The sequence below is a fragment of the Zootoca vivipara genome, chromosome Z (assembly GCF_963506605.1).
Source record: "Zootoca vivipara chromosome Z, rZooViv1.1, whole genome shotgun sequence".
In the NCBI taxonomy this organism is placed as follows: domain Eukaryota; kingdom Metazoa; phylum Chordata; class Lepidosauria; order Squamata; family Lacertidae; genus Zootoca; species Zootoca vivipara.
Window position 1 is genome coordinate 1,337,731 of NC_083294.1, and position 12,860 is coordinate 1,350,590.

The 12,860-nt window shown below is 47.8% G+C and overlaps 1 protein-coding gene across 3 annotated transcripts in view; it reads left to right on the top strand.

The window, feature by feature from the left end:
* The window catches only part of RABGAP1 (RAB GTPase activating protein 1), a 101,575-nt gene that overhangs the window by 27,540 nt on the left and 61,175 nt on the right, over positions 1 to 12,860 (top strand). For 2 of the 3 annotated variants that reach the window (XM_060270299.1, XM_060270300.1), the window contains 7 exons: positions 420 to 577; positions 3,419 to 3,529; positions 4,607 to 4,673; positions 4,831 to 4,933; positions 6,922 to 7,091; positions 9,502 to 9,676; positions 11,130 to 11,223. In XM_060270299.1, the coding sequence (XP_060126282.1) occupies positions 420 to 577; positions 3,419 to 3,529; positions 4,607 to 4,673; positions 4,831 to 4,933; positions 6,922 to 7,091; positions 9,502 to 9,676; positions 11,130 to 11,223 (878 nt within the window). Of the gene's footprint in view, positions 1 to 419; positions 578 to 3,418; positions 3,530 to 4,606; positions 4,674 to 4,830; positions 4,934 to 6,921; positions 7,092 to 9,501; positions 9,677 to 11,129; positions 11,224 to 12,860 lie in introns of those variants that run through there. The other variant, XM_060270301.1, reaches the window with a different exon arrangement.

Below are 12,860 nucleotides of genomic sequence, written 5' to 3' on the forward strand. Positions count from 1 at the left end.
AGGCACCAAATTCAAAGAGTGAGGCTGAGCAACTGAAGGGAGTTTGGAGAATCCTAATGAAAGTGGAAAAGCATATCCTATCAAAACAAATAGAGTGGGTGTAATGTAGCAGTTATAAGAGCTGCTTTCAACCTGGTGTGCTCCAGAGGTTCTGGACTACAATTCCTGTCATGCCTGGCCATTAACCTCTGCTAGGTGGAGCTGGTGAAGTTGTAGTGCAAAACCTCTGGAAGGCACCAGGTTGGGGAAAACTACATTAGAGTGTCTTACCAGCCCTGTGTTGAAACTGTATAGCTGTTAAGCCAGTCATGAACTCACTCCACCCTCAGAAATACCAAAAGAGCCATTTTCCTAACTCTGCTCCCCACTAGGAATCCCAGCTGCTGACTTTCTTTCTCTCTGGCTCTTTGTGTCCACAGGTGAGTCGGATCCTGTACAGTTTTGCCACCGCCTTCCGCCGCTCTGCCAAACAAACCCCGCTTGCTGTCCCCTGTGCCCCGCAGACGCCAGACAGTGACATCTTTACTTTCTCCGTTTCTCTGGAAATAAAAGAAGATGATGGGAAAGGATATTTCAGGTGTGGTTTCCCCACTTCCTCTTCATTTGACGCCTCTCTCCAGAACCCCTTTTAACATGGAATATAGTCCAAGTTATTTTTGGCGGGATTTTAAAATGCTTTTTAAAGAATTGTTTTATGTTGCTTGAAATGGACTTTATGTGGATACAGTCTTATTTTATTATGTTAACCTTTTAAAAATGGTGTATATTTTATTTTTTATGAATGATGCAGGGTGTGTGGTTAATGAGGTGTCAGTAAATGGGAAGGTAAAATGGGTGATAGCTGACTAAGTCATTCCCAGAGTAGACCCATTGAAATTAATATGACTCCGTTGGCTACCACAAAATAAAAATGAAGTAAATGTGAAGCACATTGTTCGAAATCAGGTATGGGAATTTTATGTGCTGTTTTCTTCTGGTTTGGATTTTGTTCAGTGGTGGCCCTTTTTGTTAAGAATGGAAAAGCCACCCTGCAGCTGGACCAGGGTGGGAGGGCTGGATCCTGCTCCTGACAGGGCAGCACTCTGGGGCAGAAGTTCAGGACCCCTCCCAGCAGAAGGAGCAGGAAGGCCCCACAAAGGCACCAGGGCTGGTCAACCATATTTTTAAAGTGAAGTAACACACATTACTATCCAAAGAGGAGGCCTCCTAAGACCATAAGAAGAGCCTTGTTGGATCAGGCCAGTGGCCCATCTTCTCCAGCCTCCTTCCCTCATAGCGGGTTTTTTCTGTGTGCATTAAGGTTTTGTTTTTTTAAAAAAATTGGATACATGCTGGAGATACTGGTCTCTTGACTTTGTTGCATTTGAGCGCCCATTGCCAAGCCCAGAAAACTGAAGACCTGTATCCTTAGCATGCTTCTATCTAGTGACCACCCTTTTTTTGCTTCTGATGTGCACTGCCTTTGGAGTCATAGAGCTTTGAGGCCACCTGCTGTCCAGTCTTGCCATAGCAGCTCTACGAGTGTCAAACAGACTGGTGGCCTAGTTTTTAAAAATTCATTTTTTATAAAAAAAAAATCTTGGTGCCTCTTTCAAAAGAGAGTGTTGTGCGTATTGTTGATAGGAAACTACATTCTCTTAGAATCATAGAGTTGGAAGAGACCCCAAGGGCCATCCAGTCCAACCCCCTGCCAAGCAGGAAACACCACCAAAGCATTCTTGACATATGCCTGTCAAGCCTCTGCTTAAAGACCTCCAAAGAAGGAGACTCCACCACACTCCTTGGTAGCAAATTCCACTGCCGAACAGCTCTTACTGTCAGGAAGTTCTTCCTAATGTTGAGGTGGAATCTTCTTTCTTGAAGTTTGAATCCATTGCTCCGTGTCCGCTTCTCTGGAGCAGCAGAAAACAACCTTTCTCCCTCCTCTATATGACATCCTTTGATATATTTGAACATGGCTATATATATTTGAACATGGCAGATATATTTCTTAAATTGTTTTTTAATACTATTAAATACCAGACTCCACCACACTCCTTGGTAGCAAATTCCACTGCCGAACAGCTCTTACTGTCAGGAAGTTCTTCCTAATGTTGAGGTGGAATCTTCTTCCTTGAAGTTTGAATCCATTGCTCCGTGTCCGCTTCTCTGGAGCAGCAGAAAACAACCTTTCTCCCTCCTCTATATGACATCCTTTGATATATTTGAACATGGCTATCATATCACCCCTTCACCTTCTCTTCTCCAGGCTAAACATACCCAGCTCCCTAAGCCGTTCCTCATAAGGCATCGTTTCCAGGCCTTTGACCATTTTGGTTGCCCTCTTCTGGACACGTTCCAGCTTGTCAGTATCCTTCTTGAACTGTGGTGCCCAGAACTGGACACAGTACTTCAGGTGAGGTCTGACCAGAGCAGAATACAGTGGTCAGTGCGTCTACAATTCTAGTGCATCTTAGGTTCTTTTTAAAACAAACCCCAGTCTTCAATGATCACCTCAGCTAAATCTTAGATCTTCTCGCCCCATGCTCGGGCTTCCAGTTCCTTATGTTTTCATTCTTCTACACCAGGGGTCCCCAAACTACGGCCCCCGGGCCGGATGCGGCCCAATCGGCCTTCCAATCCGGCCCGCGACGACTCCCGCCGCCCGCTGCCGCCGCCCGCTCTCACGGCGCGCGGCGCAGCGATGATCTAAAAAATCGGCAAAAAATCGCCGAAAATCCTTTGTGCGCATGCGTATGGGCCTCTCCCGACCCGGAAGAGGTCATTTCTGGTGCACTTCCGGGTCGGGGGAGGCCCATACGCATGCGCACAAGCGATTTTTGGCGATTTTTTTCCCACCCGTGTGCGTGTGCGCATGCGCACGGGCGCGCACTCCCCCGCCCTCCGGCCCGCTGCGCGCGCACTCCCCTGCCCTCCGGCCCACCGCGCGGTCGGCGCGGCGGGCACCGGCCCGCCGCGCAGAAAGTCTGGGGACCCCTGTTCTACACTCTACTATTTGTTCTCAAATATTGGTTGAAACACTTATTTCCTACCATCCTTCCATACCCTGCCACAATCAGGCTCTAAAAAGCCTTTTCAAGCCTAATTGTTGTTGTGGAGATTAATTCTTGCCTCCCTAGCTGCTGTTTTCCATTAAGACTACTCACCACCCCCAATATGCTTGAAAGAAACTATAAGCACTGATTCTCCCTGCCCCCAAGCCTTATTTCAGGTGTGGGATGGAAAGCAAGAGAGAGGGGCATGTGTGTGATTGCAGATTGTGGTGATTCCTGTTTTAGGGCATGCTGTTGTCCTTGTCGAATCACCAACTCTCTGGACTCACCAGGCTGTGAAAACTGTCACTTGCCTACTGATTCTGTTCTCAAATGTGTGACTACAAATAAGAGGACCGTGTGAATATTTCCCTTTTTGACCACAGTGCTGTCCCCAAGGACAAGGACCGGCAGTGCTTTAAACTGCGCCAAGGCATTGACAAGAAGATCGTCATTTACGTACAACAGACAACCAACAAAGAACTGGCAATTGAAAGGTAACTTTGTGTCTATTTCCTCTGAAGAGCTTTGGTGGGCATGCAGGAAGGGGCATCTTTGGTGGTGGCCCCACACCCATGGAATTCTCTCCCAAAGTAAGATCAGACAGGCCCCCTCCCTGCTGCCCCCATCATTCAGCCCACACACAGGTTCCCTCACTGTGAGAAGTTACAGGAAACCAGGCAGAAGGCCTTCTTGGTAGTGGTGCCCTCCCCGTGGAATGCCCTCCCATCAGATAAAGAACTACACAACTTTTAGAAGACACCTGAAGGCAGCTCTGTATAAGGAAATTTTTTAATGTTTGATGTTTTATTGTGTTCTTATGTCTGTTGGAAGCCATCCAGAGTGGCTGGGGCAACCCAGTCAGATAGGTGGGGTACAAATACCCCGTGTTTCTCCAAAAATAAGACACCATCTTATATTTATTTTTCCTCAAAAAAACACACTATGGCTTATTTTCAGGGGGTGTCTTATTTTTTTCCTCCTCCTCCTGCCGCGGCCGGCATTGCTGCTGCGCCTATCACTATGTCTTATTTTCGGAGTATGGATTATATTCCTTGAATGCTTAAAAATCCTGCTATGGCCCATTTTAATGGGTATGTCTTAAAATATGAGAAACAGGGTAATAAAGTTGTTGTTTTGTGGAATGCTGAAATGCTGCTAACATTTATTCTTACTGTGCTTGGTGAATTGTATGGGGTTTTGTGTGTGCTGGCATTTTTAAGGTTTGGAGTTGTATTAAGTTTTGGATGGTGTCTTTTGTATTGTGTTCACCACTTTATGATGAGACTCCCTGAAAAGCATGATAAAAACTATAAAATAAGTACAGTGTAAAGTACTTGTAAAGTACTTTGACTTGTAAAGTACTGTTGAGCTGAAAATCTCCTCCAACCCTGCTGCCCAATTCCTCATTTCAGTTCTTCTCTAAGAGCTGATGGGGAAGTTAAACAGTTTAAGTACATACGGTGGCTTTTCTCCACCAAAGTACCCTGTAAAAATCTGACTACCTTTTTCAGAACTACAGTTCCACATGGAAATGGTTGCTAGAGGTTGGCTTTTTTCTTTTTAAATCACAGGTGTTTTGGCCTCCTCCTTAGCCCTGGGAAGGATGTGCAGAGTGGCAATATGTACCTGTTGGATCTGGTAAGGTGCCCTTAAGTTTCCAGAGATTTCCCCCTCAAATAGTCTCACTAAATGACATGTTGCTTGTGTGTTTCCAGGTGATTTCAAGTGCATTTTGTGATGTGATCGAGCAGAGCCTATGGGCTTTGTTTTAACTCACCCTGTTCTGTGGTTTTAGGAGTCTATGGGCAAAAGTTCTGATGGGAAGTCCTATGTCATCACCGGGAGCTGGAACACAAAGTCTCCACACTTCCATAAACTGAATGAAGAAACACCGAAAGGTTTGTGATCAATGACTTTGTCTATTTGGGTCAGATTGCTTGAGATATGTAAGTTGTTTCCTGTATATTTTTCTAGATATGTATGCAATGATCAGTGGCCAATCCCAGATAGTCAAACATAGGGAATCTTTTTCCTATCGAGGACCTCATTCCGTCTGGGGTCATCTGTTCAAAGCCACATACTGACAGTGGGTGGAGCCGGAGACTAAAGTTTTCTGGATAAACTAACCTTGAAATAAGACTGCCTTTTATCAGTTTTCACCATGGCTGTTTCACATTAGAATTGCTAGTCCTCTGCAGGTCTAGGTGGGTATAAGCTGCACTGAGTTGTATTGGAGTATGGTACACTCAAAGAAGCATACAGAGGATTTCTTTTTAGTACAGTCGTACCTCGGGTTACGAACACCTCAGTTTGCGAACAGTTCGGGTTACGAACTGTGCAACCCCGGAAGTGATTTTGCTGCGCGCGCGTGCGCAGTCTGCGCATGCACAAAATGGCACTTTGCGCAGCGTTCGGGTTACGAACTTTTCGGGTTACGAACTGTGATCCGGAACGGATCGCGTTCGTAACCCGAGGTATTACTGTACTACAGTGGAACTGATACAATTACTGTTCTGCGAAGCAAGTGAAATGAATTCCTTTCTGACTTTAGTTAAAGCCTACTTGTTTGTTGTCATGCTTTTATAAAATCAGGAAGAATAGGAAGGAAGGAACTTTGATGGGATGGAAGAATGGGGTAACTTCAGAAGAATGTTTTGTCAAGCTGAGATGGCGTTGAGTCAGGGTGTGGGTGTGGGTGTGGCATGGAGACGTAATTGATGTCTCTGTGTCCTAACCCTTCAAGCCAGACTCTGGAAGACAGTTCAGGTGGGAGCAGTGGCAGGAGGATAGCACCAAAACGATAGGACAGCCCACATAAGATGTGGAGCAAATGCTGGGAAATGTAATTCCCCTTGCTGGGAGATCACTTTGTTTCTGGATTCTATTCAAAATACTGACTGTGAGCTACAACATTGCCTGGTTTATGGAGTGCTCTTTTGGGAGGAAATGCACCAGGTTCTCTGTCATAGGCTAATTAAGGTAGGGGTGAGGAACCTCCAGGCCGCAAGCCAATCTTGGCCCACCAAGATGAGGTTTGGCCTGCAAGACCGTTTCCTACAAACAACACCTGCCTGTCCCTCAGCTGATGTCACTCATGATGGACAGGGAGGTGGGGTTCAATTCTGCTTTGGCTGTGCAGACAGACAATTGCAGCCCCAAACAGGATCTAGCCCTCCACTTGTCAGCTGAAGAGCAGGGGCTAAATCCTGCTCAGTTTTGGCTGCTCATGCTGGTTCCCTGCTGGGAACAGGCACACATAGTCAAGGCACTTTGATATTTTTTAATGAATATCAATTTAAAAATATTTTTTATTAATCAATAGATAAATAAGGCAAGCAAAAAGAAAGAAGCAGAGACAGTGCTGGAAAAAATCCCTTCCATTGCCCTTCCATTGCCAAATGCTTTGCAAACTCCACACCCCGCCCCACTTTCAAGATTGAAGTGAGATAGGGGAGAGGCCTGAAAAAGCCTTTGCAAATTGTCTCCCTTCCCAAACTCAGGGACTTTAAAGGGAAGACACCCCTTTCCTTGCAATCTCTGATATTAAACGAGATGGGGAGATGTGCAAATGTTTTCAGATCACAGTAAAAGTTATTTTAACAGGTGGGGGAAATGTGAGGTGTTTTATGTTATAACAACAACAACAACAACAACAACAACAACAACAACAACTTACTACAACAACAACAACAACTTTCAGCTACAGTGCTGTTCACCCTTAACCTGGGAATAACCCCATTTGGTCACCATGGTATAGATGTACCTGGGGTTTGGCTACATGTCTCTTGGAAACACTGGCATGGTCGATTTGGGACATAGGCACAGGGCAAGAGCTGTGTTGAATGGCCTGAGGGGAAACACCAGCTTCCCTGCTTCCTCTCCTTAGACAAAGTGCTGTTCCTGACCACGGCTGTCGACTTGGTGATCACTGAGGTGCAGGAGCCTGTGCGGTTCCTGCTGGAGACCAAAGTCCGTGTGTGCCCTGCCAGCGAGAGGCTCTTCTGGCCTTTCAGCAAGCGGAGCTCCACAGAGAACTTCTTCCTGAAGCTGAAGCAGGTAACGCTTGTGGGTCACATCCTTAGGGGTGTGGCTATTGTGGGGTGGGCCCTTTCATTCCTTCCCTAACACTGTGGTCCTTTGAGTTATGTTCGTCTGGGACTCTGGTCTCGCATGGAGGAGAAAGCTAAACTTTTGGACAGAGTGCCGTTTGAGGGCTTGAGCCCAACCCTTGCACAGGCAGTAAAGGGTAAAGGTAAAGGGACCCCTGACCATTAGGTCCAGTCGTGATCGACTCCAGGGTTGCGCGCTCATCTCGCATTATTGGCCGAGGGAGCCGGCGTACAGCTTCCAGGTCATGTGGCCAGCATGACAAAGCTGCTTCTGGTGAACCAGAGCAGCACACAGAAATGCAGTTTACCTTCCTGCTGTAGCGGTTCCTATTTATCTACTTGCACTTTGACGTGCTTTCGAACTGCTAGGTGGGCAGGAGCAGGGACCGAGCAACGGGAGCTCACCCCGTTGCAGGGATTCGAACTGCCGACCTTCTGATCAGCAAGCCCTGGGCTCTGTGGTTTAACCCACAGCGCCACCTGCGTCCCGTCAGTGCTTCCCACCTATTGCTGGGAGAGTTGGGAGAGTGGGGCTGCAGCCATATCTGGGCTGCTTGGGTTGGTGGGTGTCGTGGTGTGTCACTTAAAAGTTCAAAGTTCAAGTGATGGTAAAGTTCAAAGTTCAAGTGATGGACTTTCTGGAGATCCTTGGCTAGACCGTGTGCAGTGTCCATTGGAGCCTCAGTCTCTGTCTGCCCCCCTCCTCCCTCCCTCCCTCCCTCCCTCCCTCCCTCCCTCCCTCCCTCCCTCCCTCCCTCCCTCCCTCCTAAACCCCAAGGATGCCAGTGATGCCAGACAATAACCTACCTGACCTACCTCACAGGATTGCTTGGAGGATGTAATGGGGAGGAAGAGCACCATGTACGCCACCTTGAGCTCATTGAGGGGAAAGGCAGGATGTGAATCAAATAAATAGTACAGGTGACATCTGATTGACACGCAACCCCTGACACACACATCTTTTTCAGCCCTGGAAGGGGGTGCAGAATGGGCTTATACACGACTGCTGATGCGCATAGTGACCCAGAATACAACCCCACACAAATGAGGAGTTGCTTGTAAATCAAAGGAAGACGATTGCAGCACATTTGAGGCTCAAGTGAAACTTCATGCCTTGGCATTTTGGGCAGGGGTGTGTGGGAAGTCTCTGAGGTTATGTTCTCCTCTCTTGAAGGTGAAATGTGGAGAAGTTTGAACAATTGGTTCTCTTGGCCCTAAAAGCATAAGCCTTGTTAATTTAAGGAAGTTTATCTTACTGAGCTAATTCTGTTGGCTCTTGTCTCGCTCCACCCACTCTCATTGTGAGGCTTGTTATCTCATTTGGCCTTGGCTTGTTTTCAGGCCCCAATCTGACTCTTTACAATGACCAGGCTCATCTTGGGTGTTGTGGGTGGAGGGGCGCACTGCTTTGTTTTGGGGTATTTCTTTTGAAGAGGTGCTAAAGAGATTTTGCCTGATAGACCTCCAAAGAGAACCTGGTTCTTACAGACATAAGAGCAGGCAGAAAGTAACACAATACGCTGCAAGTGGTTAAGGGTATATGCTTATCTTTATTTACCAGTGGTGTTGGAATTTTACCAGTGGCGACAGCCTGGTGAAAAGAATAACTCACTTTTTTCCAGAAAAAAATGAAGCCTGAGCTTAATTTTTGGAAAGGGTTTCTGTTTGGGGGGGCGGCATCTTGGACCTGGTTGTAAGGCAGGAACTCTGAACAGTGAATCAGAGGTTGAAATGAAAATATTTTAGTTTTATTTATTTTTTATTAACTTTTTATCCCACCTTTCCTTCAAGGAGTTCAAAGGGGCATATATGGTTCTCTGCCTCCTCATTTATCCTCACATCCAACCCAATAAGGTAGGTTAGGCTGAGACCTTGGCTGGCTGAAGGTCACTCCGTAAGCTCCCTAGCTGAGTGAGGACTTGCCCCCTCGTCTACCAGGTCCTGGTCCCAACACTTGAACCACAATAAGCTTCTCAACCACCCCCAGAAGGTCCATAGGTCTTGTCTTGCTGCCTTATAGAAAGTTGTCTGAGTTCCACATACCTCCTCCTTCTCCCCCTCCCTCACTCCTGCCCTCTTGCGCCTATGCATCAAGGCCTTCTGAGAAAAAGAGCAAAGCGCTTTAAGATAAAGTTTTGCCGTTTTGGTCACAGAGCAAAGGACCTTTGGCAGATGTCTCTCTGGAATCCGGAAAGACTAACCAAAATTATTTTCTTTCTTCCTCCTCTGTGGTTGTTGAATAGGAATAATTTCTTCCTCCTGTGTCTTCTAGTCACAGATATTTACAGAAAGTTGCTTGCGAGTTCTTGTCAAGCTCTTCCACAGTGCTGAAACCTAATCTGTCCTGTATCCTTCAGATAAAGCAGAAGGACCGAAAGAACAGCACAGACACACTCTATGAAGTCATATGCTTGGAGAGTGAGTCAGAAAGGGAGAGGAGAAAAACCACCGCCAGCCCAGTGCTCCGCCTGCCGCAGTCCGGATCTCAGGGCTCCATGATACCATCCCCACCAGAGGATGATGAAGAGGAAGGTAAGAAGGGACTGGCTGTGTCCCTCCGAAGCAGAGCAAGGAGATGGCTTTGTCAAGATGGCCTCTTGCTGTGAATCAGGGAAGGTTACAAATATTAAGCCTGAGCGATGTATTGATATATCACTCAGGACTGATTCGAGGGCCAGGTCGCGATGGCGTCTTCACCTGGCAGTACATCATGGGTGGGGCTGGCCGGCTGGCACCTAACCTTCATTCTCCAGCTGCTGCCTCCTTCCTCCCTGCGCCAGGTGCTGGCAGGGGTGGTTTCATCCCAGCACCTCGCAGGGCTGGAGCCGATGCTTCTTCCTATCAACATGGGGATGTATCACTATATCACGATGTTTAGCTGGTGATACATTGTGATGTTGAAAAGCTGGTATTGAGCAGCCCTATATGTGTTTTTACTGAAGGCTTCAAAGCTGAAGGTAACTGTAAATACTACTGTTTCTCTACAGCAGCTTTGCTTGGGGCTACTGTAACTTCAGTCCAAAACATGTGGAGGGCATCAGGTTGGGCAAGACTGCGTTCGGTTGACTTAATCTGCTTTTCCTTTTCCTCTACCATCCTAGCATTCCCCATGCTTTCATGAAGCCAAGAGTCATATTTGGCAGGTACCTAACTAGCTGTGATCCCTGCACTGCAGGGGGTTGGACTAGAGGACCTTTGAGGGCCTTTCCAACTCTATAATTCTATGATTTTATGCCCCGTTTAGCTGTTGGCCGTGGTGGAGCCCTTGCTCACCATCCTAAGTGATCTGCTAAGAACTCCGACTGGTGCTTTCAGCGCAGGGCTTTGTTCTGGGCTGGCAAGTGGGGGGGGGCTAGGAGGGGCATAGGCTGTGTGTTTGTGTCAGGGGGGTGATCAGATCCTATTTATGGAATTTCAGTTTCTGCTCTGTAGTATGTGTGGTTTATTTGACCATGACTATAGAGCATGAGTGGGGAACCTCAGGCCTGGTGGCTGAATTGAACCCTACAGGTCTCTGTCCAGCCCTCAGGGCTCCCCATAGGCTGCGTCCTGCTCAGGTGCTTTCGCCGCTTGCTTCCAGGGATAGAGGTTTGTGTGGGTGAGTGTGTAGAAACCTCTAAATTTTGCATTGCTGGAATGCAGCATACAGTATAAGAGAAGAGCCCAATGTGTTGCTGCACCCCCTCTGTTTCTGGCTCACAAGCCTGGAAGACTACGCATGAGAGAGAGAGAGCCACCTTCTGCTTGGAAAGGGCTCCCCATGCCCAGCATCTTTTCCTGCTTCCCAGAATAAAATAGGGATGTGTTGTTTCACCCCCCTCTTCTGGCTTGGGCTACACCACCCTGCTGTCTGTGCCATGTTTGCACTGGTTAAGCCTCATCCAACAGGTGTAGTGCATCCTAGTATTTCCCTCTAAATGGAGGTCAGAAATGGTGCTTCTTGCTCTCATGTCCCCTTCCTCTGTGCGGGTTTTGTGTCTTACAGATAACGACGAGCCTCTCCTGAGTGGTTCTGGAGACGTTTCCAAAGAATGTGCAGAGAAAATCCTTGAGACATGGGGAGACCTCTTGTCCAAATGGTAAGCAGGTTCACCCCTCTCTTGTGAACCAGTCTGTTTGAAGAAGCTTATGGTTGGGAGTAAGGCAGGCAAGACAAGGTTAAAGAGGCAAACAGCTAAGGGCACTGGAGGCTGCCATACACTGTGTCAGGGGGTTGTTGCGAGGTCCTCTGGCTAGGTCGGGGCGACATGGGGTTGGGGGGCCAACTCCCATCTTTTGCAGGGGCTCAATTGGTACCAGCGCCTTCTGTCAAGAGTTTGGGTGTAACCTTTGACGCCTCCCTTTCCATGGAGGCGCAGGTTGCATCCACAGCAAAGGTGGCATTTTTCCATCTCCGCCGCATCAAGCAGTTGGTCCCTTACCTCTCTCGCCCCGATCTGGCCACAGTGATCCATGCGACGATCACCTCCAGGCTTGACTATTGTAACTCGCTCTACGCAGGGTTGCCCTTAAAGCTGACCCAGAAACTCCAGCGGGTGCAGAATGCCGCGGCGAGGCTCCTTACAGGGTCCCGGCCGTGGGATCACATTTATCCAGTGCTTTACCAGCTGCACTGGCTCCCGGTGGAGTACAGGATCAGGTTTAAGGTGCTGGTTTTGACCTTTAAAGCCCTATGTGACTTGGGACCCTCGTACCTACGGGACCGCCTCTCCTGGTATGCCCCGCGGAGGACCTTAAGGTCCACAAACAATAATATTCTGGAGATCCCGAGTCATAAGATGGCTAGATTGGCCTCTACTAGAGCCAGGGCCTTTTCAGTACTGGCCCCAACCTGGTGGAACGCTCTTTCCCAGGAGACCAGGGCCCTGCGGGATTTGTCATCTTTCCGCAGGGCCTGCAAGACAGAGCTGTTCCGCCTGGCCTTTGGGTTAGACTCAGCCTGACCCCTGTGTTTTTCTCCCTCATGGCTTGGATTTATGGCCTACTTGAAATGAGGCTGCACTTTAAATTTTAATACTGTATTTTAATCTGTATTTTAACTAATTGTTTTTATGTTTTATTGTGGTTCTGTTGGTGTCAGCCACTTATGGCCTACTTGAAATGAGGCTGCACTTTAAATTTTAATACTGTATTTTAATCTGTATTTTAATTAATTGTTTTTATGTTTTATTGTGGTTCTGTTGGTGTCAGCCGCCCTGAGCCCGGTTTTTGACTGGGGAGGGCGGGGTATAAATAAAAATTTATTATTATTATTATTATTACTCTAGAGTAACAATGCTCCTCATTCTTGCCTTTAGACAGTTTTATTTAGTGCAGTCTATTTACAGTGAAACTGGTGTGTAGAACATGTCTGCTCAGTCCGATGCAGAATCCGGCAATGGACCGCCCCTAGACTTCTTCCAGCATAAGAGTCTCGGGACGGCAAATCTCCTTCCCCTCCTTCTCCTGCGTAATTCCGGAACCGGGGGGGGGGAAGGGTCTACGCTCCATGTTTTCCTTCTCCCCCTTTCCCCCCCTCTCTCTTCCTCCCTCACGTGTAGCAGGGGCTCTTCTGTGTTGCCAGAGCCCTGGACCTCGCTTCCCCTTCCTCACTGGACTCCCCATCCTTGCTGGCATTGCTGCTAGTGGAGGAGCTACTCCTGATGAGGGGAGGAGGATCCCTATATTCTCTTCCCCTTACACACTGGACCCATTCTGCCCTAGCCAGCTTGTGCTT